This window comes from Takifugu rubripes, chromosome 19 (genome assembly GCF_901000725.2).
Source record: "Takifugu rubripes chromosome 19, fTakRub1.2, whole genome shotgun sequence".
Lineage (NCBI taxonomy): Eukaryota > Metazoa > Chordata > Actinopteri > Tetraodontiformes > Tetraodontidae > Takifugu > Takifugu rubripes.
In genome coordinates, this window is record NC_042303.1 from 18,733,233 (window position 1) to 18,749,560 (window position 16,328).

The window sequence follows — 16,328 nt, forward strand, 5'->3', positions numbered from 1 at the left end:
GGTGAGGTTAAAACGGATAGCACTGAGGAAATGGAATCTAAACCAACAGTCAAGTTAACTGAGAAAGCAATTGAGGATAAACTGCACAGGCTACTTGGAACCAGAAGAGGAACGTTGGCTCAAATCACAACTCTAATGAGGGAAGTTCACAGTCCGAGCACTGAAGCTGGTAATCTGCCAACAGTGCAAGAAATAATGCAGGATAAGTTCAACGCCAGTGTGCTGGACTTTAAAGAGATAAATAGGCCAATAGGAGGTCTTTTGTCTGAAGAAGAGAAGGAGGCTGTTATTAGGAACTGGTTTGAGCCCAAAATGATGGTCATCAGTGAGTTTACTGAAGAAACTGAAAAATGGATGGAGCAGGAGATTTCAAGCTTCCGCCCCACAGACCAAGAAGAGGAAGAGATTGGGCCTGAAGATGGTGTATCACAAGTGGGGATAAATTCCAACCAGCCTATAAACAAGAATGGTTCTGATATTCAAAGCGAAAGTGATGAAATTCACCATCATCAAAGAAAATGAGGCTTCAATCAAACTGTAATCGGGGTTTTATTGTTGCAGATTCACCACTTCTTCAACCTCCTCCTCTCTGGTTGCGTCGTTTCTTCACAATTCTGTGATGGGACATTAAAACTCGGTCAGTTCCTCCTGAGCAGACAGAGGAACTCATCATGGGGAGGAACCTTCTCCTCACCTCCACAGTTCTTCAGTACTCCACACCCCCGATGGCGTAACACATTTAGATCAGATTACAGGAAACTGAAAACAGAAAATTCCAGTAAAGATCATGTCAGCGTTTCTGCGCCGGTCCCACGTGTAATAAAACATCTATAACAGGACAGATCAGCGAAGCCAGGATTGAGCTGCTCACCTGTCCGAATTAGTAATGACTGGTCCCAGTTTAGCCTCAGGGGTCAGATAACAGGTGGATCCTCCTGCGGGGTCGAGTTAGGATGGAATCATCTGCAGGAACAGAAACAATCGGGCGGGAGAAGAACCTGGTCCAGAACATTTGACCTGCGACACTCATCTACACATCTATACATTTATATATCTACTTCTACTCATCTATAAATCTGCTCATCTATACGTCTACAATTCAGTTCAATCTTTATTTATATGGCACTTTTCATACACTGGGTAGCACAAAGTGCCTCACAGAGGATCAAAACAGCAAAGAGAAACAAGAGAATCAAGAAAAAGTTCACACACACAGATACACACACTTAAACACACACACCCACACACACAAACAAGCTGAGACATGGCTGGGCACCGAGACCTGAGGTGAAGGAGACGCCACCTTTGGAGGCCCACCAGGCCGAGGGAGGTCAGGGTCCGTGACCACAGGTGGTACCGCCACAAAGACCAGCCCGACCCGGACAGACCGGAGGCTCCACACCAAGGCACAGAGCCCCCTAACCCCCCAGGCCAGAGCTGTCCATGGGACAGCGCCCCCAGTGGTGGACTGGAAACATCTCCCAGCCTGGCAGGCCCCCATGAGGAAACACCATGAGGAAACACCATGAGGAAACACCATGAGGAAACACCATGAGGAGACACCATGAGGAGACACCATGAGGAAACACTGGAGCTAAAAACTGAAGGACTGAAACAGGAAATGGGATAAAAGATATAAAAGCTAAAAACTGAGAAACTAAGAACTGAGGGAGTAAAACAGTCAAGTTAACTGAGAAAGCAATTGAGGATAAACTGCACAGGCTACTTGGAACCAGAAGAGGAACGTTGGCTCGAATCACAACTCTAATGAGGGAAGTTCACAGTCCGAGCACTGAAGCTGGTAATCTGCCAACAGTGCAAGAAATAATGCAGGATAAGTTCAACGCCAGTGTGCTGGACTTTAGGGAGATAAATAGGAGGTCTTTTGTCTGAAGAAGAGAAGGAGGCTGTTATTAGGAACTGGTTTGAGCCCAAAATGATGGTCATCAGTGAGTTTACTGAAGAAACTGAAAAATGGATGGAGCAGGAGATTTCAAGCTTACGCCCACAGACCAAGAAGAGGAAGAGATTGGGCCTGAAGATGGTGTATCACAAGTGGGGATGAATTCCAACCAGCCTATAAACAAGAATGGTTCCCGATATTCAAAGCGAAAGTGATGAAATTCACCATCATCAAAGAAAATGAGGCTTCAATCAAACTGTAATCTGGGTTTTATTGTTGCAGATTCACCACTTCTTCAACCTCCTCCTCTCTGGTTGCGTCGTTTCTTCACAATTCTGTGATGGGACATTAAAACTCTGTCAGTTCCTCCTGAGCAGACAGAGGAACTCATCATGGGGAGGAACCTTCTCCTCACCTCCACAGTTCTTCAGGCTCCTGAACTTCCTCCACACCCTGATGATGTCACACATTTGGACCCGGTTCAGATCAAATTACAGTAAAGTGAAAACAGAAAATTCCAGTAACAATCATGTCAGCGTTTCTGCGCCGGTCCCACGTGTAATAAAACATCTATAACAGGACAGATCAGCGAAGCCAGGATTGAGCTGCTCACCTGTCCGAATTAGTAATGACTGGTCCCAGTTTAGCCTCAGGGGTCAGATAACAGGTGGATCCTCCTGCGGGGTCGAGTTAGGATGGAATCATCTGCAGGAACAGAAACAATCGGGCGGGAGAAGAACCTGGTCCAGAACATTTGACCTGCAACACTCATCTACACATCTATACATTTATATATCTACTTCTACTCATCTATACATCTAAGGTTTCGATTCGATTGTTTCTGCACTTTTCACCTCTGTGGTGCAGCGGAGGCTCCGGCCAGCAGGGGGCGCTGTTTTCAGCGCGGACGTGGATTTAAAGCTTTTATCGGTTTATAGTTGGGATAAAGTCCGTCAGACACCAAAGATCAGCCTAATAAGGGCTCTAAAACATTCAGGGTCTTTATCAATCTCTCATCTCGTCCTAAAGCTGCTGTAAAAGTCTAAATATCAGTTTTATCTGTTTTGTTCTCGTCACGAACACGACGGGAGAACAAATGTGGTGAATTCTCCTCTGACAATGTTGATTTTCTTTCATTTTCCCTTTATAATAACCAGATTTATGGTGTAATCTGTGTTTTCCATTTTATCTCCTTTTTATTTCCCTCAAACATCCACAAATTTATTAATTTATAAAATATTACATTTGTATATTTGTATATAAATATTACATTTTCATTTGTGGCAGGATGAGGAAAGACTCGGACAGAGCAGATGGTTTGGACGTCTTTATTCTGCATCCACCAGACAATACTACGTGGCGCGTCGCACAGCGCATTAACTCCAGGGCTAACCACGCCCATCACCCCATGCATCACCTGGGTGTGAGATACACCCCCGTGTGTCCGCCACAACATAATTTTAAAATGTATTAGATGATCAATTATATTTAGAAATGGTAAATTTAATTACAGGAAGCCAAAAGAGTTTAATACAAGTTTAATTACATAAAATAGGAAAACAATTATGGTCTCTGGTCTTAGAATTGCCTCATTTATGGTTGTCATGGCAACGTGGGGAAGTCATCAAGAACGTGTTCTCATCAGTGTTGGCTGACATTTAAATATTGTGATTAACAAATGAAACAAGTGTTGAAAGAGGAGCAGATCAAGAGTCCATTCTGGCATCATGGGAGGGTGTGTGTGTGTGTGTGTGAGTCTGTGGGAGGGTGTGTGTGTGTGTGAGTGTGTACCTCCATTTCCTCGATGGCATCGAGGGACATGTGTAAGGGTTTGACCTTGTGACCTCTGGAACCCTCTGTTTTGCCATATCTTTGCAAAATGGTGTATTGCTCCAAAAACATACTGACTGTCAGTGTAAATAGTTAGTTCCTGTCCTTCATACCTCTGGCATGCTCTCAGAACTGCAGACAGTTCTGCCACTTGTGCTGAGCAGGAAGATGGAAGTGCTTTAGCTTCTAACACTGCATCTGACGTGGTTACAGCATAGCCTACTCGGTTCCGCCCTTTCTCGTCTTTTGAGGCGGAGCCATCAACAAACGCTACTGTTGAGTGCTGTAATGGGCTCTGAGAAATGTCAGACCTTGGTTTTGTTTCTTCTTCAATTGCTGTTCTGCAGAAGTGTTGTTCTCCATCTTCTGGAGAAGGGACCAGAGTTCCAGGGTTCAAAGGTCCACATTTCTGCAACGTGATGTTCGGTTGTGACAACAACAGTGAGGCCAGTGTCTCGCATGTGTCAAAAAGGGGAGTGAGGTCTGGAACAGTATCAGTGAAACCGAACGTGGGACTTTCAGTGTGAGTGGCTCAGCACTAGTTCAGCTTTTCACAGCTTCTGCTGCAGCAGCACAGGCCTGTAAGCAGAGCGGGAATCCTCCTGCTACTGGGTCCAGTCTTTTGGTGTAAAATGCCAACGGCCCGTCTCGATCCCCAAACATTTCTTATCCGGTGTGAGTGAGTTTAACAAATTGTGTGGATTTGGAACATCTGGTACTGCATGTTCCACAAGTTACCAATGGCAACCTTGTTAGAAAAGATTGGTTTTCTTTTCTCTGCAGTAGTTAGTGGGAAAAAAACTGATCCCAGTTGCTGCAGGCATCATTAGGGTTCATTTTCATAGTTCTGAGAATTGGTCTGGGGGCTAAACACACTACACAGTCCGTTTTAAAAGCATTTGCTGCTTGTTCTGCCAGTTGTTCACATCTGCAGAAACTCCAGTAAGAACTTGGAACAAATCATCTGTTGGATGTGTTTTCTTCCAAAATTATAGCTCTGGACATCTGAGCTTTGCTTGCTCTGCCGTTAACGCTTGGCAGTTCTGCTGATTTCTTCACCTGGTTGAGACGGGTCTGGCAGGGGTTCGATGGCCTTGGAGTGACTTTTGTGGATCCAAGATGGTCTCTCAGCGATCTTTACTGCAGTAGGAGTGGTCAGGAGAACCTGGTAGGGCCCCTCCCAGCGCGGAGAGCTCCAGTTCTTCCTTTGCAGGACCTTGATCAGGACCCAGTCACCAGGCTTGAGGTTCGTCTGTGGGACAGAAGCAGAGGTTATCGGCAGACTACTAGACATTTGAGCTTCTTTGCTATTTAGCAGTTTTCTCATCCACTCTGCTAGGGTGGTCACATGGTTTGCTTTTGATATTTATATTATTGAAGAGGGAAAGGTCGGCCATGCACTGCATCTCGAACGGTGTTAGCCCCGATTGTGTAGGGGTAATCCTCATCCAGAGCTTTACCAGACATAGACAGTCTGGCCATGCTCTCCCTGTTTCTTCCATGGTTTTCTTCAGTCTGTTCTTTATGGTTCCATTTGTCCTTTCTACTAGTCCTGCACTCTGGGGGTGGTATGCACAGTGATTTTTCAGCTTGAACCCCAGCGTTGTGGAGCAAAGGTTCATCACTTCATTCACAAAATGGCTTCCATTGTCTGATCTTACGGTCTGAGGTATGCCATAGGTAGGAATGTAATGTTTGCAAAGGCTTTTCGCCACTGTGATTGCATCATTGCGTTTTGCAGGATAGATTTCTACCCATTTGGAAAATGTATCTATTCACTTTCTTTCCACTCTATTCTGTTCTCCATCTTCTGGAGAAGGGACCAGAGTTCCAGGGTTCAAAGGTCCACATTTCTGCAACGTGATGTTGGGTTGTGACAACAACAGTGAGGCCAGATTTAAGTGTCTCGCATGTGTCAAAAAGGGGAGTGAGGTCTGGAACAGTACCAGTGAAACCGAACGTGGGACTTTCAGTGTGAGTGGCTCAGCACTAGTTCAGCTTTTCACAGCTTCTGCTGCAGCAGCACAGGCCTGTAAGCAGAGCGGGAATCCTCCTGCTACTGGGTCCAGTCTTTTGGTGTAAAATGCCAACGGCCCGTCTCGATCCCCAAACATTTCTTATCCGGTGTGAGTGAGTTTAACAAATTGTGTGGATTTGGAACATCTGGTACTGCATGTTCCACAAGTTACCAATGGCAACCTTGTTAGAAAAGATTGGTTTTCTTTTCTCTGCAGTAGTTAGTGGGAAAAAAACTGATCCCAGTTGCTGCAGGCATCATTAGGGTTCATTTTCATAGTTCTGAGAATTGGTCTGGGGGCTAAACACACTACACAGTCCGTTTTAAAAGCATTTGCTGCTTGTTCTGCCAGTTGTTCACATCTGCAGAAATTCCAGTAAGAACTTGGAACAAATCATCTGTTGGATGTGTTTTCTTCCAAAATTATAGCTCTGGACATCTGAGCTTTGCTTGCTCTGCCGTTAACGCTTGGCAGTTCTGCTGATTTCTTCACCTGGTTGAGACGGGTCTGGCAGGGGTTCGATGGCCTTGGAGTGACTTTTGTGGATCCAAGATGGTCTCTCAGCGATCTTTACTGCAGTAGGAGTGGTCAGGAGAACCTGGTAGGGCCCCTCCCAGCGCGGAGAGCTCCAGTTCTTCCTTTGCAGGACCTTGATCAGGACCCAGTCACCAGGCTTGAGGTTCGTCTGTGGGACAGAAGCAGAGGTTATCGGCAGACTACTAGACATTTGAGCTTCTTTGCTATTTAGCAGTTTTCTCATCCACTCTGCTAGGGTGGTCTCATGGTTTGCTTTTGATATTTATATTATTGAAGAGGGAAAGGTCGGCCATGCACTGCATCTCGAACGGTGTTAGCCCCGATTGTGTAGGGGTAATCCTCATCCAGAGCTTTACCAGACATAGACAGTCTGGCCATGCTCTCCCTGTTTCTTCCATGGTTTTCTTCAGTCTGTTCTTTATGGTTCCATTTGTCCTTTCTACTAGTCCTGCACTCTGGGGGTGGTATGCACAGTGATTTTTCAGCTTGAACCCCAGTGTTGCGGAGCAAAGGTTCATCACTTCATTCACAAAATGGCTTCCATTGTCTGATCTTACGGTCTGAGGTATGCCATAGGTAGGAATGTAATGTTTGCAAAGGCTTTTCGCCACTGTGATTGCATCATTGCGTTTTGCAGGATAGATTTCTACCCATTTGGAAAATGTATCTATTCACTTTCTTTCCACTCTATTCTGTTCTCCATCTTCTGGAGAAGGGACCAGAGTTCCAGGGTTCAAAGGTCCACATTTCTGCAACGTGATGTTGGGTTGTGACAACAACAGTGAGGCCAGATTTAAGTGTCTCGCATGTGTCAAAAAGGGGAGTGAGGTCTGGAACAGTACCAGTGAAACCGAACGTGGGACTTTCAGTGTGAGTGGCTCAGCACTAGTTCAGCTTTTCACAGCTTCTGCTGCAGCAGCACAGGCCTGTAAGCAGAGCGGGAATCCTCCTGCTACTGGGTCCAGTCTTTTGGTGTAAAATGCCAACGGCCCGTCTCGATCCCCAAACATTTCTTATCCGGTGTGAGTGAGTTTAACAAATTGTGTGGATTTGGAACATCTGGTACTGCATGTTCCACAAGTTACCAATGGCAACCTTGTTAGAAAAGATTGGTTTTCTTTTCTCTGCAGTAGTTAGTGGGAAAAAAACTGATCCCAGTTGCTGCAGGCATCATTAGGGTTCATTTTCATAGTTCTGAGAATTGGTCTGGGGGCTAAACACACTACACAGTCCGTTTTAAAAGCATTTGCTGCTTGTTCTGCCAGTTGTTCACATCTGCAGAAATTCCAGTAAGAACTTGGAACAAATCATCTGTTGGATGTGTTTTCTTCCAAAATTATAGCTCTGGACATCTGAGCTTTGCTTGCTCTGCCGTTAACGCTTGGCAGTTGACATAACTGGAAATAGAAGCGAGGATCTTGCCCAGCGGACCATGCCCAGGCCAAGAAACCCCAGCACCCTCCTACTAGACCGCTGGGATTTAGGGCTTTATTCTGGCTTCAGTCAACTTCAACTATAAGGCCCGCAGATGTCCCCTTTACTGAGAATAGTGGTCGTTGGTGTCTGGCGGCCTTAGACGTTGAGTAGGAGGACCAGTCTTGTCCTGGTGGGTCCGCTATCAGTGTTCCCCAGCTGATCATTGGTCAAGTATCAAGGATAATTGTTCCCGTATTGTACTACGTTCTCTCCCCCCTCTGCAGTCCTGTCCATGGGAAAAGAACTGTGGTCTTGTTGTTTGCGCTACTCACACAGCGGTGCCAGTTTTCAGGGGCGGAACCCGTCCTTTATTCTGATCACCAGTACTTCGTTTTCTTCGAGCAAAAGAATAAAACACAGGACTAGCAGAGTTCTCCCATCAACTCTTTCAATGGCTTAGTCCTCCATTCACACACAAACACAATTTCCTATTTTCTTAACTTAATTACAGCTAAGTTGTAACCTACTTAATTAATGGCTAAGTCTAACCAGGTCTCACCCTCTGAGGCAACAATTTGTTGCGAGGAGACGCGTCCGTCGGTCACCATCCAGCGCTGGGAACAGTTCTAACCGCCTGGAACGAATTCACGTCCTCAGGTCTTTCTCTTATCCGTCCTCACGAGTCTTCGGCGTCGTTGCTGGCGTTGGATGATGTCTTCAGGATCGCACCCTCGGGTTCGTGATCTCAAAAGAGATCGGGCTCGAAGGACGAAATTTTATGTTGGGGAGAAAGAAAGGGATCAGTTTTCCTCCCACGCTGTTGCCTTCAGAGGAACGAGACGGAAGCTTCAGTTTACTTGCTGCGAGGGCAACCACACGTCTGCAGTGTAGCTACAGCGTGTGAGCCTTGAACAGAGTTTATTTTATACTAGCACACTAACATGTAAGGGTACAGTAAACGTATGCGTAAGCATCACATGATAAAGCATAAGCGTCACATGATAAAACAAAGCATGATATATACAAAAGGAACATATAAGAAAATGGGGGATGGAGTGTCACAGGATGGTCAGGTTGTCCCCTGCTATCCTGAGGTGATAGAACATCAGCTAAAGCAGGTCAGGGTTCTGGTCAGGAGTGATAATAAGCGCTCACAGCATTGCTATATGAACAGTTTGAACCGAACAATTCTGAACACCGACAGCAGGGGGCAGTAAAACGGAGCCAATCATGAACGGACCCACGTTTCCCTCAAATTACGATTATTAACAAATCATTTGTTACGAGCGGTTGTATCAGGACCCGAAAGCAGGCAGGACACAGTGGCGTATCGTTTTCCGAGAAGCTTTATTTAAGTTTACAGAAAGTTGTGCAACTCAAAAGGTGTGGAGACCACGACTCAGTTCTTAATCAAAACAGGAAATGAAAACTTACAACAAAAAAATCCCGAGCGGGGTCAAAAGTTATCCACGAAGGGAAAAGTCTCACGATAGTCCAGGAGGGAAAAGCCGGGGTATTCCGAATCAGACAAAACACCCCAACGGTGAGAACCGTCCATAAATAGGTGGCTTGATTACCGAGTGTCTGCAGGTGCACCAGTCCCCGGCACCACCTGCGGCTGAGGCATGGCTCCACCACGCCCCCTGCAGGAGAAACCCTGCAAAAGAGTTCCCAGAAACTGGGAACCTGACATCATTGAAGTTTTAACCATGAAAATAAAGTAGCAACAGACAAACAATAGGTAACAGTGCCATGAGTCCCAGCTGAAGCTGTTTAAAGTACAAATTAGCTGTTTATTCCTGCGTCAGATCCATAAATAAAAGCTTCCTGTTTCCTGTCACATGACCAAAATCTCCCGTTTACACTCCTGTAAAACTCCAGAATGTTTGAAGAAGTCAGTCATGAGGTGAAGTTGGACTCATTTTCAAAAGGAGCTCTGGCCCAGGTGGGTGCAGCCCATCAGTGGCTGAGAGCTGGGAATATGAAATGGGAATGTTTTCAGGAATGATTACAGCAACATCAGCTCCGGCTGCTGCGGAGCGTTCAAATACATCTTTAACCAACAGAACCTGTGGTGGACAATCAGACCTGTCAATCAGACCCAGATTCCTGGTTCTCCAGACAACCCAACCGCTCATCTGGAGCAGGTGGGCAGGAGTCAGCGGTGAACTGGTCAGAAGCTGCTGCCAGTTCACCAAAAGACAGGAGAGATCACAGCACTTCATTAGAACCAGCACCTCCCCTGTTTGGTTCTGATGCTGCTGAAGAAACAAAAAAGGCAAATTAACGACACCGTCGGCTTCTCTGTGGTGGCGAAGAGCAACGAAATGATTCCAGCAGCTTCCAGCCTCAACCATCAACCATCACGTAGGTGTAATTATTACCTTTGTGACGGCGACGCTTTACGATGACAACTCCACAGACAATAAATCCAGCTAGAAAGACAATAACTCCAACTACACCGCCAATAACTGCAAGGAGCACGCCCATGAACGCCCCTGAAAGAGAGGGAGGAGTTAAAGAGGACGAGTCGTCTCCGTTTCTTTCTCTGTTTTCATCTTCTCTTCATTTCCTCTGAAAATGTGAATTTTAACCATTTCAGAGTTTAAAACCAGGCTGAGTTTCCTGATTAATTCCTGGTTTAATCAGTTGCTGCAGGTCTGATGGGCTGTTAAAGTGATGATGTCATCACCTGGAGGCCTCAGCTGATTGGCTGAAACTCACCTGACGGGAGGAGTTAAAGGCACCTTTAAAGCTCCTGTGAGCACCTGAGCTGCTGCATCAGGAGACCTTCATCACCATGGAGACACCAGGTCAGCGCCACCATAAACACCACTGTTGTTTCTTCATCAACATCATCATCATCAGTCATTAAAACAACCTGTCAGCAACAGCATCATGACGGCCTGTTGTCATAGCAACAGTCTATCAGCATCACTCACTGGACGACACTTTAATCTGTTTAACGCAGGGGTGGGCAAACATTTTGATTCGTGGGCCACAATGGGTTCTAACATTTGACAAAGGGGCCGGACCAGGAGCAGATGGATGGATGGAGTGCTTTGGTGACCTCACCTCATTGGAGAAAAAATACACATCTTGGGATATGGAGAAAACATGTGCTTTAATTTCAAATAAAAATGAAGAGAAGCATTACAACAAAATATCTGACTTTGGAATGAGTCTTAAAACACTTAAAATCAAATGAATAAAATGTGCCTTTTTAAAAAAAATTAATAACCATTTCTATTTTAAAGGACTGAAAGTTCTGTTATCCTTCAGGATATCACCATCTCTCTCCTCCTGACTGTCTTTTTTCTAGTGGGAAAACACCAGAATTGCAGTGAAAATTTAACATTAACAAGGTTTATTCATTTAATTTTTCAAGTTTGGCGGGCCGGATTAAAACGTTTAACGGGCCGCGTGTGGCCCCCGGGCCTTAGTTTGCCCATGCCTGCTTTAACGTCTTTTCATCTTTTGTTTGTTGCTCAAAATTAATTTTTAATAATCCCACAATTAAATATTATAATTCTGTTTTCTGAGGAGTTTCCCCACATAAAAATAAATGTTTTATATGTGTGTGTGTGTGTGAGTGTGAGAGACTGTACAAACTCACCAGTGTCTGGAGGTAGACCTGTGGACCAGAACAAAATGACCATTAGTGATTCAGGCTCATCAGAACTCAACGTTTCCGCCCTCTGACCCGTTAATATAAAACATTTCCCAACAACGACCACGATCATGAAGAAATTAACCGAGTTTAATCACTTTTACCAAAATCCCATCTGACCTGTCCTGTAATTAAATTAAATTAAATTAAATTCCCCCTCATGTTCTCCGCAGCGCCCCCTGCTGGCCACCACAGCAGAGACTCTGAACAATGTTGGATTCTGCTGAACTCTCTGGATTTTGGTGAAAACTGGATCATTTGAGATGATGTCACACAAGCTCTGATGTCACTCATTAACAGGCCAATTTATAATCTGACTAATCTGTCGTTAATAAGCACAATAAGTGTTAAACATGAGGATCAGAGGAGGAACACAGCAGCCGTTGTCACGCTGGTGCTCGTCTGACCGCGTCATCGTTAGAAAGCTCTAATCTCCCTCCAGGCTCGTCGTGGGTGCTGATCCGAGGACCATCGGGTCCAGAGACACTTCTGAGAGACTTCATGGAACCAGAACGTGTGGAGGATCCTGGCAGAGCTGCACCGGTCAGGTGAGTCCAGTCACGTCTGACCGGTACCAGCAGAGCAGCTGCATCACCTGACTGGGACTCACAGGTGTGTCATCACGCTATGATGTCACATCCTGTCTGCTGCGCTGCAGCGTCCTGTGCAGTCTGATGGAATTTTACTGCCGTTTGTAAACAGTTTAAAGTATTAAAATAATTACAAATATTAATTATTAGTAGCTGTAGTGTAAATCCATAACTCACCAAGGTCAACGAAGGTAGTTGAGTTAATCTGGTGACAAAACTCCTCCTGTGTGACCACACAGCTGTAGTTGTCGCTCCTGCTCACGTTGGCTCTGACAGTGACGTAGAAGAGTCCGTCTCTCTCTTCAGACTCTGTCTCCTGAGCAGGAAGGACACGTCCAGAGCTGTCCTGCCACTGGACGGCAGGTCTGGGATGAGCTCCTTCTACCTCACACTCCCACAGCTCCTGGTCTGGTCCTCCATCAACAATCCGGATCAGCGGTTCTGGACAGGCACCTGTGAGCATCCACAGTCACAAATGGGTCATTAAAGAAAATCCAAATGGAAAGATGATCTTTGAGGGGAAATTAAGGGCTTTTAATTGTTTAAATGTAGGAGAAAACTCCAAATTTCTGTTTTTTTTAAACTGATTATTTAAAATCCTATTAAACATTAATTCACACCTGAATAAAAGTAAAAACCTTAAACTCTTAAATTGATTAAAATAGAAAACATTAAAATAAAGTTCCAATTAAAATGGTTGAAATGGTCAAAATATCACATTTAATTCCCCTTTTATCACATTAACAAACGCATCAAACAATCTCATCTGTTTGTCTGTGTAAAAACAGGAAAACTTCATTTAATCCGACCTTTTTCCAGGATTCCTGCACTCACCTTTTCCCGGTGGTCGAACTTTTAAGATGCAGTCTGAAAGGCAAAAACACAAAGGACAGAATGTTAGAAATTGTGTCTGAAATTAGCAACTTTACACACAGGTGACATTTAGAAAAAAAGAGCATTAATATTGTCATTTAGACACATTTAAAGTCGTAAGGAAACAACATTGTGACATCTGTCACAGATCAGACTGTTTCATAGAAGCGTTGTGTTGTGATTTAATTCTATATTTCAGCTTCTGCTCATCTCCACATGTTTGTAGCCTGATGTTTGTTCCAATCTCCAGTGTAAATATGTAAATGTTGCTTTGTGTGTGCAGACTGTTGCATTTGTCTTCTGCTCCCGTCGGATTAGATGCAACTTCGCAACATTAAATCCTCTTTGACTCTATTTAATTTCCTTTTGTCGTATTTATATCATCTTCGCTCGCAGGTATTTGTACCTACCTGTCCGGAAGGGGCGTGGCTTAACTACGGTTTAACCACAGGTGAATTATTGCTTCACTAAAGGATCCTAACCAGTCTCGGGCACTGATATAATGTCTGTTCTAGTCCATAAATGTGGCCCATCCTCAGCTCTTTCACGCTTTTACCACCAGCGTTCAGCCGCTGACGTCACGCTGGCGCCAGTGTCACCTGTGGAAACACCTTCCTGTGTGTTGGGTGGAGAAACTCACCCACCACAAGGGAAATCTCAGATCGTAGGACTGGAGCAGAATGTGGAAATCTGCAGGTGTAAATCCCGCTGTCGCGCACTTCGGCCTTTTTGATCCTGATCGACGCGTTTCCCAAATCCAGAGCTTCTGGAAAATGAGCGACTCGTCCAGCGAACTGGCCGCTCCCATAGGTGCTGCCCCAGCTGTAGAGGAAGACTTCCACATCGTCGTCTTTCTTCCAGTCGAACACTTGGTCCCTGACGCTGCCGGAAGCGGAGCAGTTCAACACGACCTCGCTGTCTTCCTTCACCACCATCCTGATGCGCGTCGGCTCTGGAGGATCAAACAGCAACGTCACTCTCACACCTTCACACCTGAGCCGGAGCTGCTGCTGCTCCGGGGTCACTGCGACTATGACGGGCTCTGGGGGACCTGCAGGGCTGCTGCAGCATCTAAAGTCCTCACCAGCCTCGAGCTCGGGAACAGCTTTGATCCGAACGCTACAAACTCTAATCACTATATTGATCCGTGCGAGGCGGGAGATGCTGAGGCGCGTGAGCAGCCGCCTCCTGCACGCGGAACCTCCAACACCTCCCATCAGATATAGAATTGTTGACATGTGATCTCATACGTCACTGTTCTGTGTAAATGTGGGTTTGTCAATAAAGTTTCCGTTGGTTCCGGTCCAATGGGGACTGAGTGATAGGTGTGATTTCTTCCTCCGTCGAGAATACTAATAATGCAAGTTATTCCTCGCAATGACTGCGCCACAAGCGCCAACAATAATCAATCATCAATAATCTATCAAAGCCTCCACGGTGGGTTTCTCACCTGCCGACGTCACAGCGAAGCAGAAGAGGAGGCACGAGACCCACAGCTCGCGCATGATATTGGAAGAGTGAGGTCACCGCCACCGAGGGGCCTCGTAGGGATGGGCGGATCGATCCCGTGGTATCGATATATCGATACTCACAAGCTACTCATTTGGTATCAGTTTTCTTTTATAAATATCGATACTAACTATAAAAAAAAATTGGGGGTGTATGCATCACTTTCTGCCGTTTTAGATTAGTTACTTAAATTAATATGTGCCGGGACACCCCTATACCTAGCGGCGTATTGAGCTGGCCCGTGTCACGTGACAGGAGACAGCGAATGAGCATCAACGAAAATGTGAATATGATACTTTTTCTGAACTTTTTCTGTGATTTGTCTTAAATGTAATAATATTTTGTGTGACAAAAATTGCCAGTAAGAAATAAACGGTATCGGTATCGATGAAAATACAAGAAAAAGTATCGGTATCGTATCGAATCCCCAAAAGTGTGGTATCGCCCATCCTGAGTGCCTCGTGCCTCCTCTCAGTGGTGCAGATTCACCACTTCTTCAACCTCCTCCTCTCTGGTTGCGTCGTTTCTTCACAATTCTGTGATGGGACATTAAAACTCTGTCAGTTCCTCCTGAGCAGACAGAGGAACTCATCATGGGGAGGAACCTTCTCCTCACCTCCACAGTTCTTCAGGCTCCTGAACTTCCTCCACACCCTGATGATGTCACACATTTGGACCCGGTTCAGATCAAATTACAGTAAAGTGAAAACAGAAAATTCCAGTAACAATCATGTCAGCGTGTCTGCGCTGGTCCCACGTGTAATAAAACATCTATAACAGGACAGATCAGCGAAGCCAGGATTGAGCTGCTCACCTGTCCGAATTAGTAATGACTGGTCCCAGTTTAGCCTCAGGGGTCAGATAACAGGTGGATCCTCCTGCGGGGTCGAGTTAGGATGGAATCATGTGCAGGAACAGATACAATCGGGCGGGAGAAGAACCTGGTCCAGAACATTTGACCTGCGACACTCATCTACACACCTATACATTTATATATCTACATGTACTCATCTATAAATCTACTCATCTATACGTCTAAACACATCGTGTCTCTGCACTTTTCACCTCTGTGGTGCAGCGGAGGCTCCGGCCAGCAGGGGGCGCTGTTGTCAGCGCGGACGTGGATTTAAGATTAAGATGAACTTTATTCATCCCCGTGGGGAAATTGAATTATAGTAGCAGCGTATGCAGAGTAAAGAGACAGAAAAAATAAATACAGATAAGATTAGAATGTTATAAGCATATATACAGCATATATTATAAGCATATATATACTGTATATATAATATATACATAATATATACATATTATAAGCATTATAAGCATTTATACATAAATATAGAATAAATTAGAAATAAAATTACAACATGAACATTACACAGTTATTGTTATTGGCTGGGTTAGGATGAGTTATACAGTCTGATGGTGGACGGCAGGAAGGACTTCCTGTAGCGTTCCTCAGAGCAGCGAGGCTGCAGGAGTCTGCTGTGTTATGGGGGGGGGGGGGGGACCCTGTTGAGTCTGTTAGCATCCTTAGCTTAGCCTGCTCCCCAGCACACTACAGCACAGAAGATGGTGCTAGCATGACAGACTGGTGGAACATCTGGAGCATCCTGCTGCAGACACTGAAGGACCTGAGTCTCCTGAGGAACTAGAGTCTGCTCATGGCCTTCTTGTAAACAGCAAAACAGCATCTCGAAGGTGAGGGGCTTGTGATCCACAAAGGAAGTGAAAGACCTGCCCTCAAGCAGAGGACGGAAATGGCGAATGGCCAGGTAGAGGCCAAGGAGCTCACGGTCAAACGTGCTGTACTTCCGCTCATTGGGTCGTAGCTGCCTACTAAAAAAGGCCAGGGGTTGCCAAGCACCTTCTACCCATTGTTCATGCACCGCACCCACTGCGTAATCCGAGGCATCCGTGGTGATTGAGATTGGCGCGTCAGGCAACGGGTGCGCCAACAGTGTAGCATTGGCCAGAGCAGC

At 45.5% G+C, this 16,328-nt stretch overlaps 1 protein-coding gene across 10 annotated transcripts in view; it reads right to left on the reverse strand.

Annotated features, from left to right (window-relative positions):
* LOC105418920 (hemicentin-1-like) overlaps positions 1-16,328 on the reverse strand; it is a 57,753-nt gene that overhangs the window by 18,266 nt on the left and 23,159 nt on the right. Inside the window, exon 3 of one of the 10 annotated variants that reach the window (XM_029827493.1) lies at positions 13,478-13,631. The exons of the other annotated variants lie outside the window; for them this stretch is intronic. Within the exon in view, the coding sequence (XP_029683353.1) occupies positions 13,478-13,631 (154 nt within the window). The remainder of the gene's footprint in view (positions 1-13,477; positions 13,632-16,328) is intronic. 10 annotated transcript variants of the gene reach the window in all.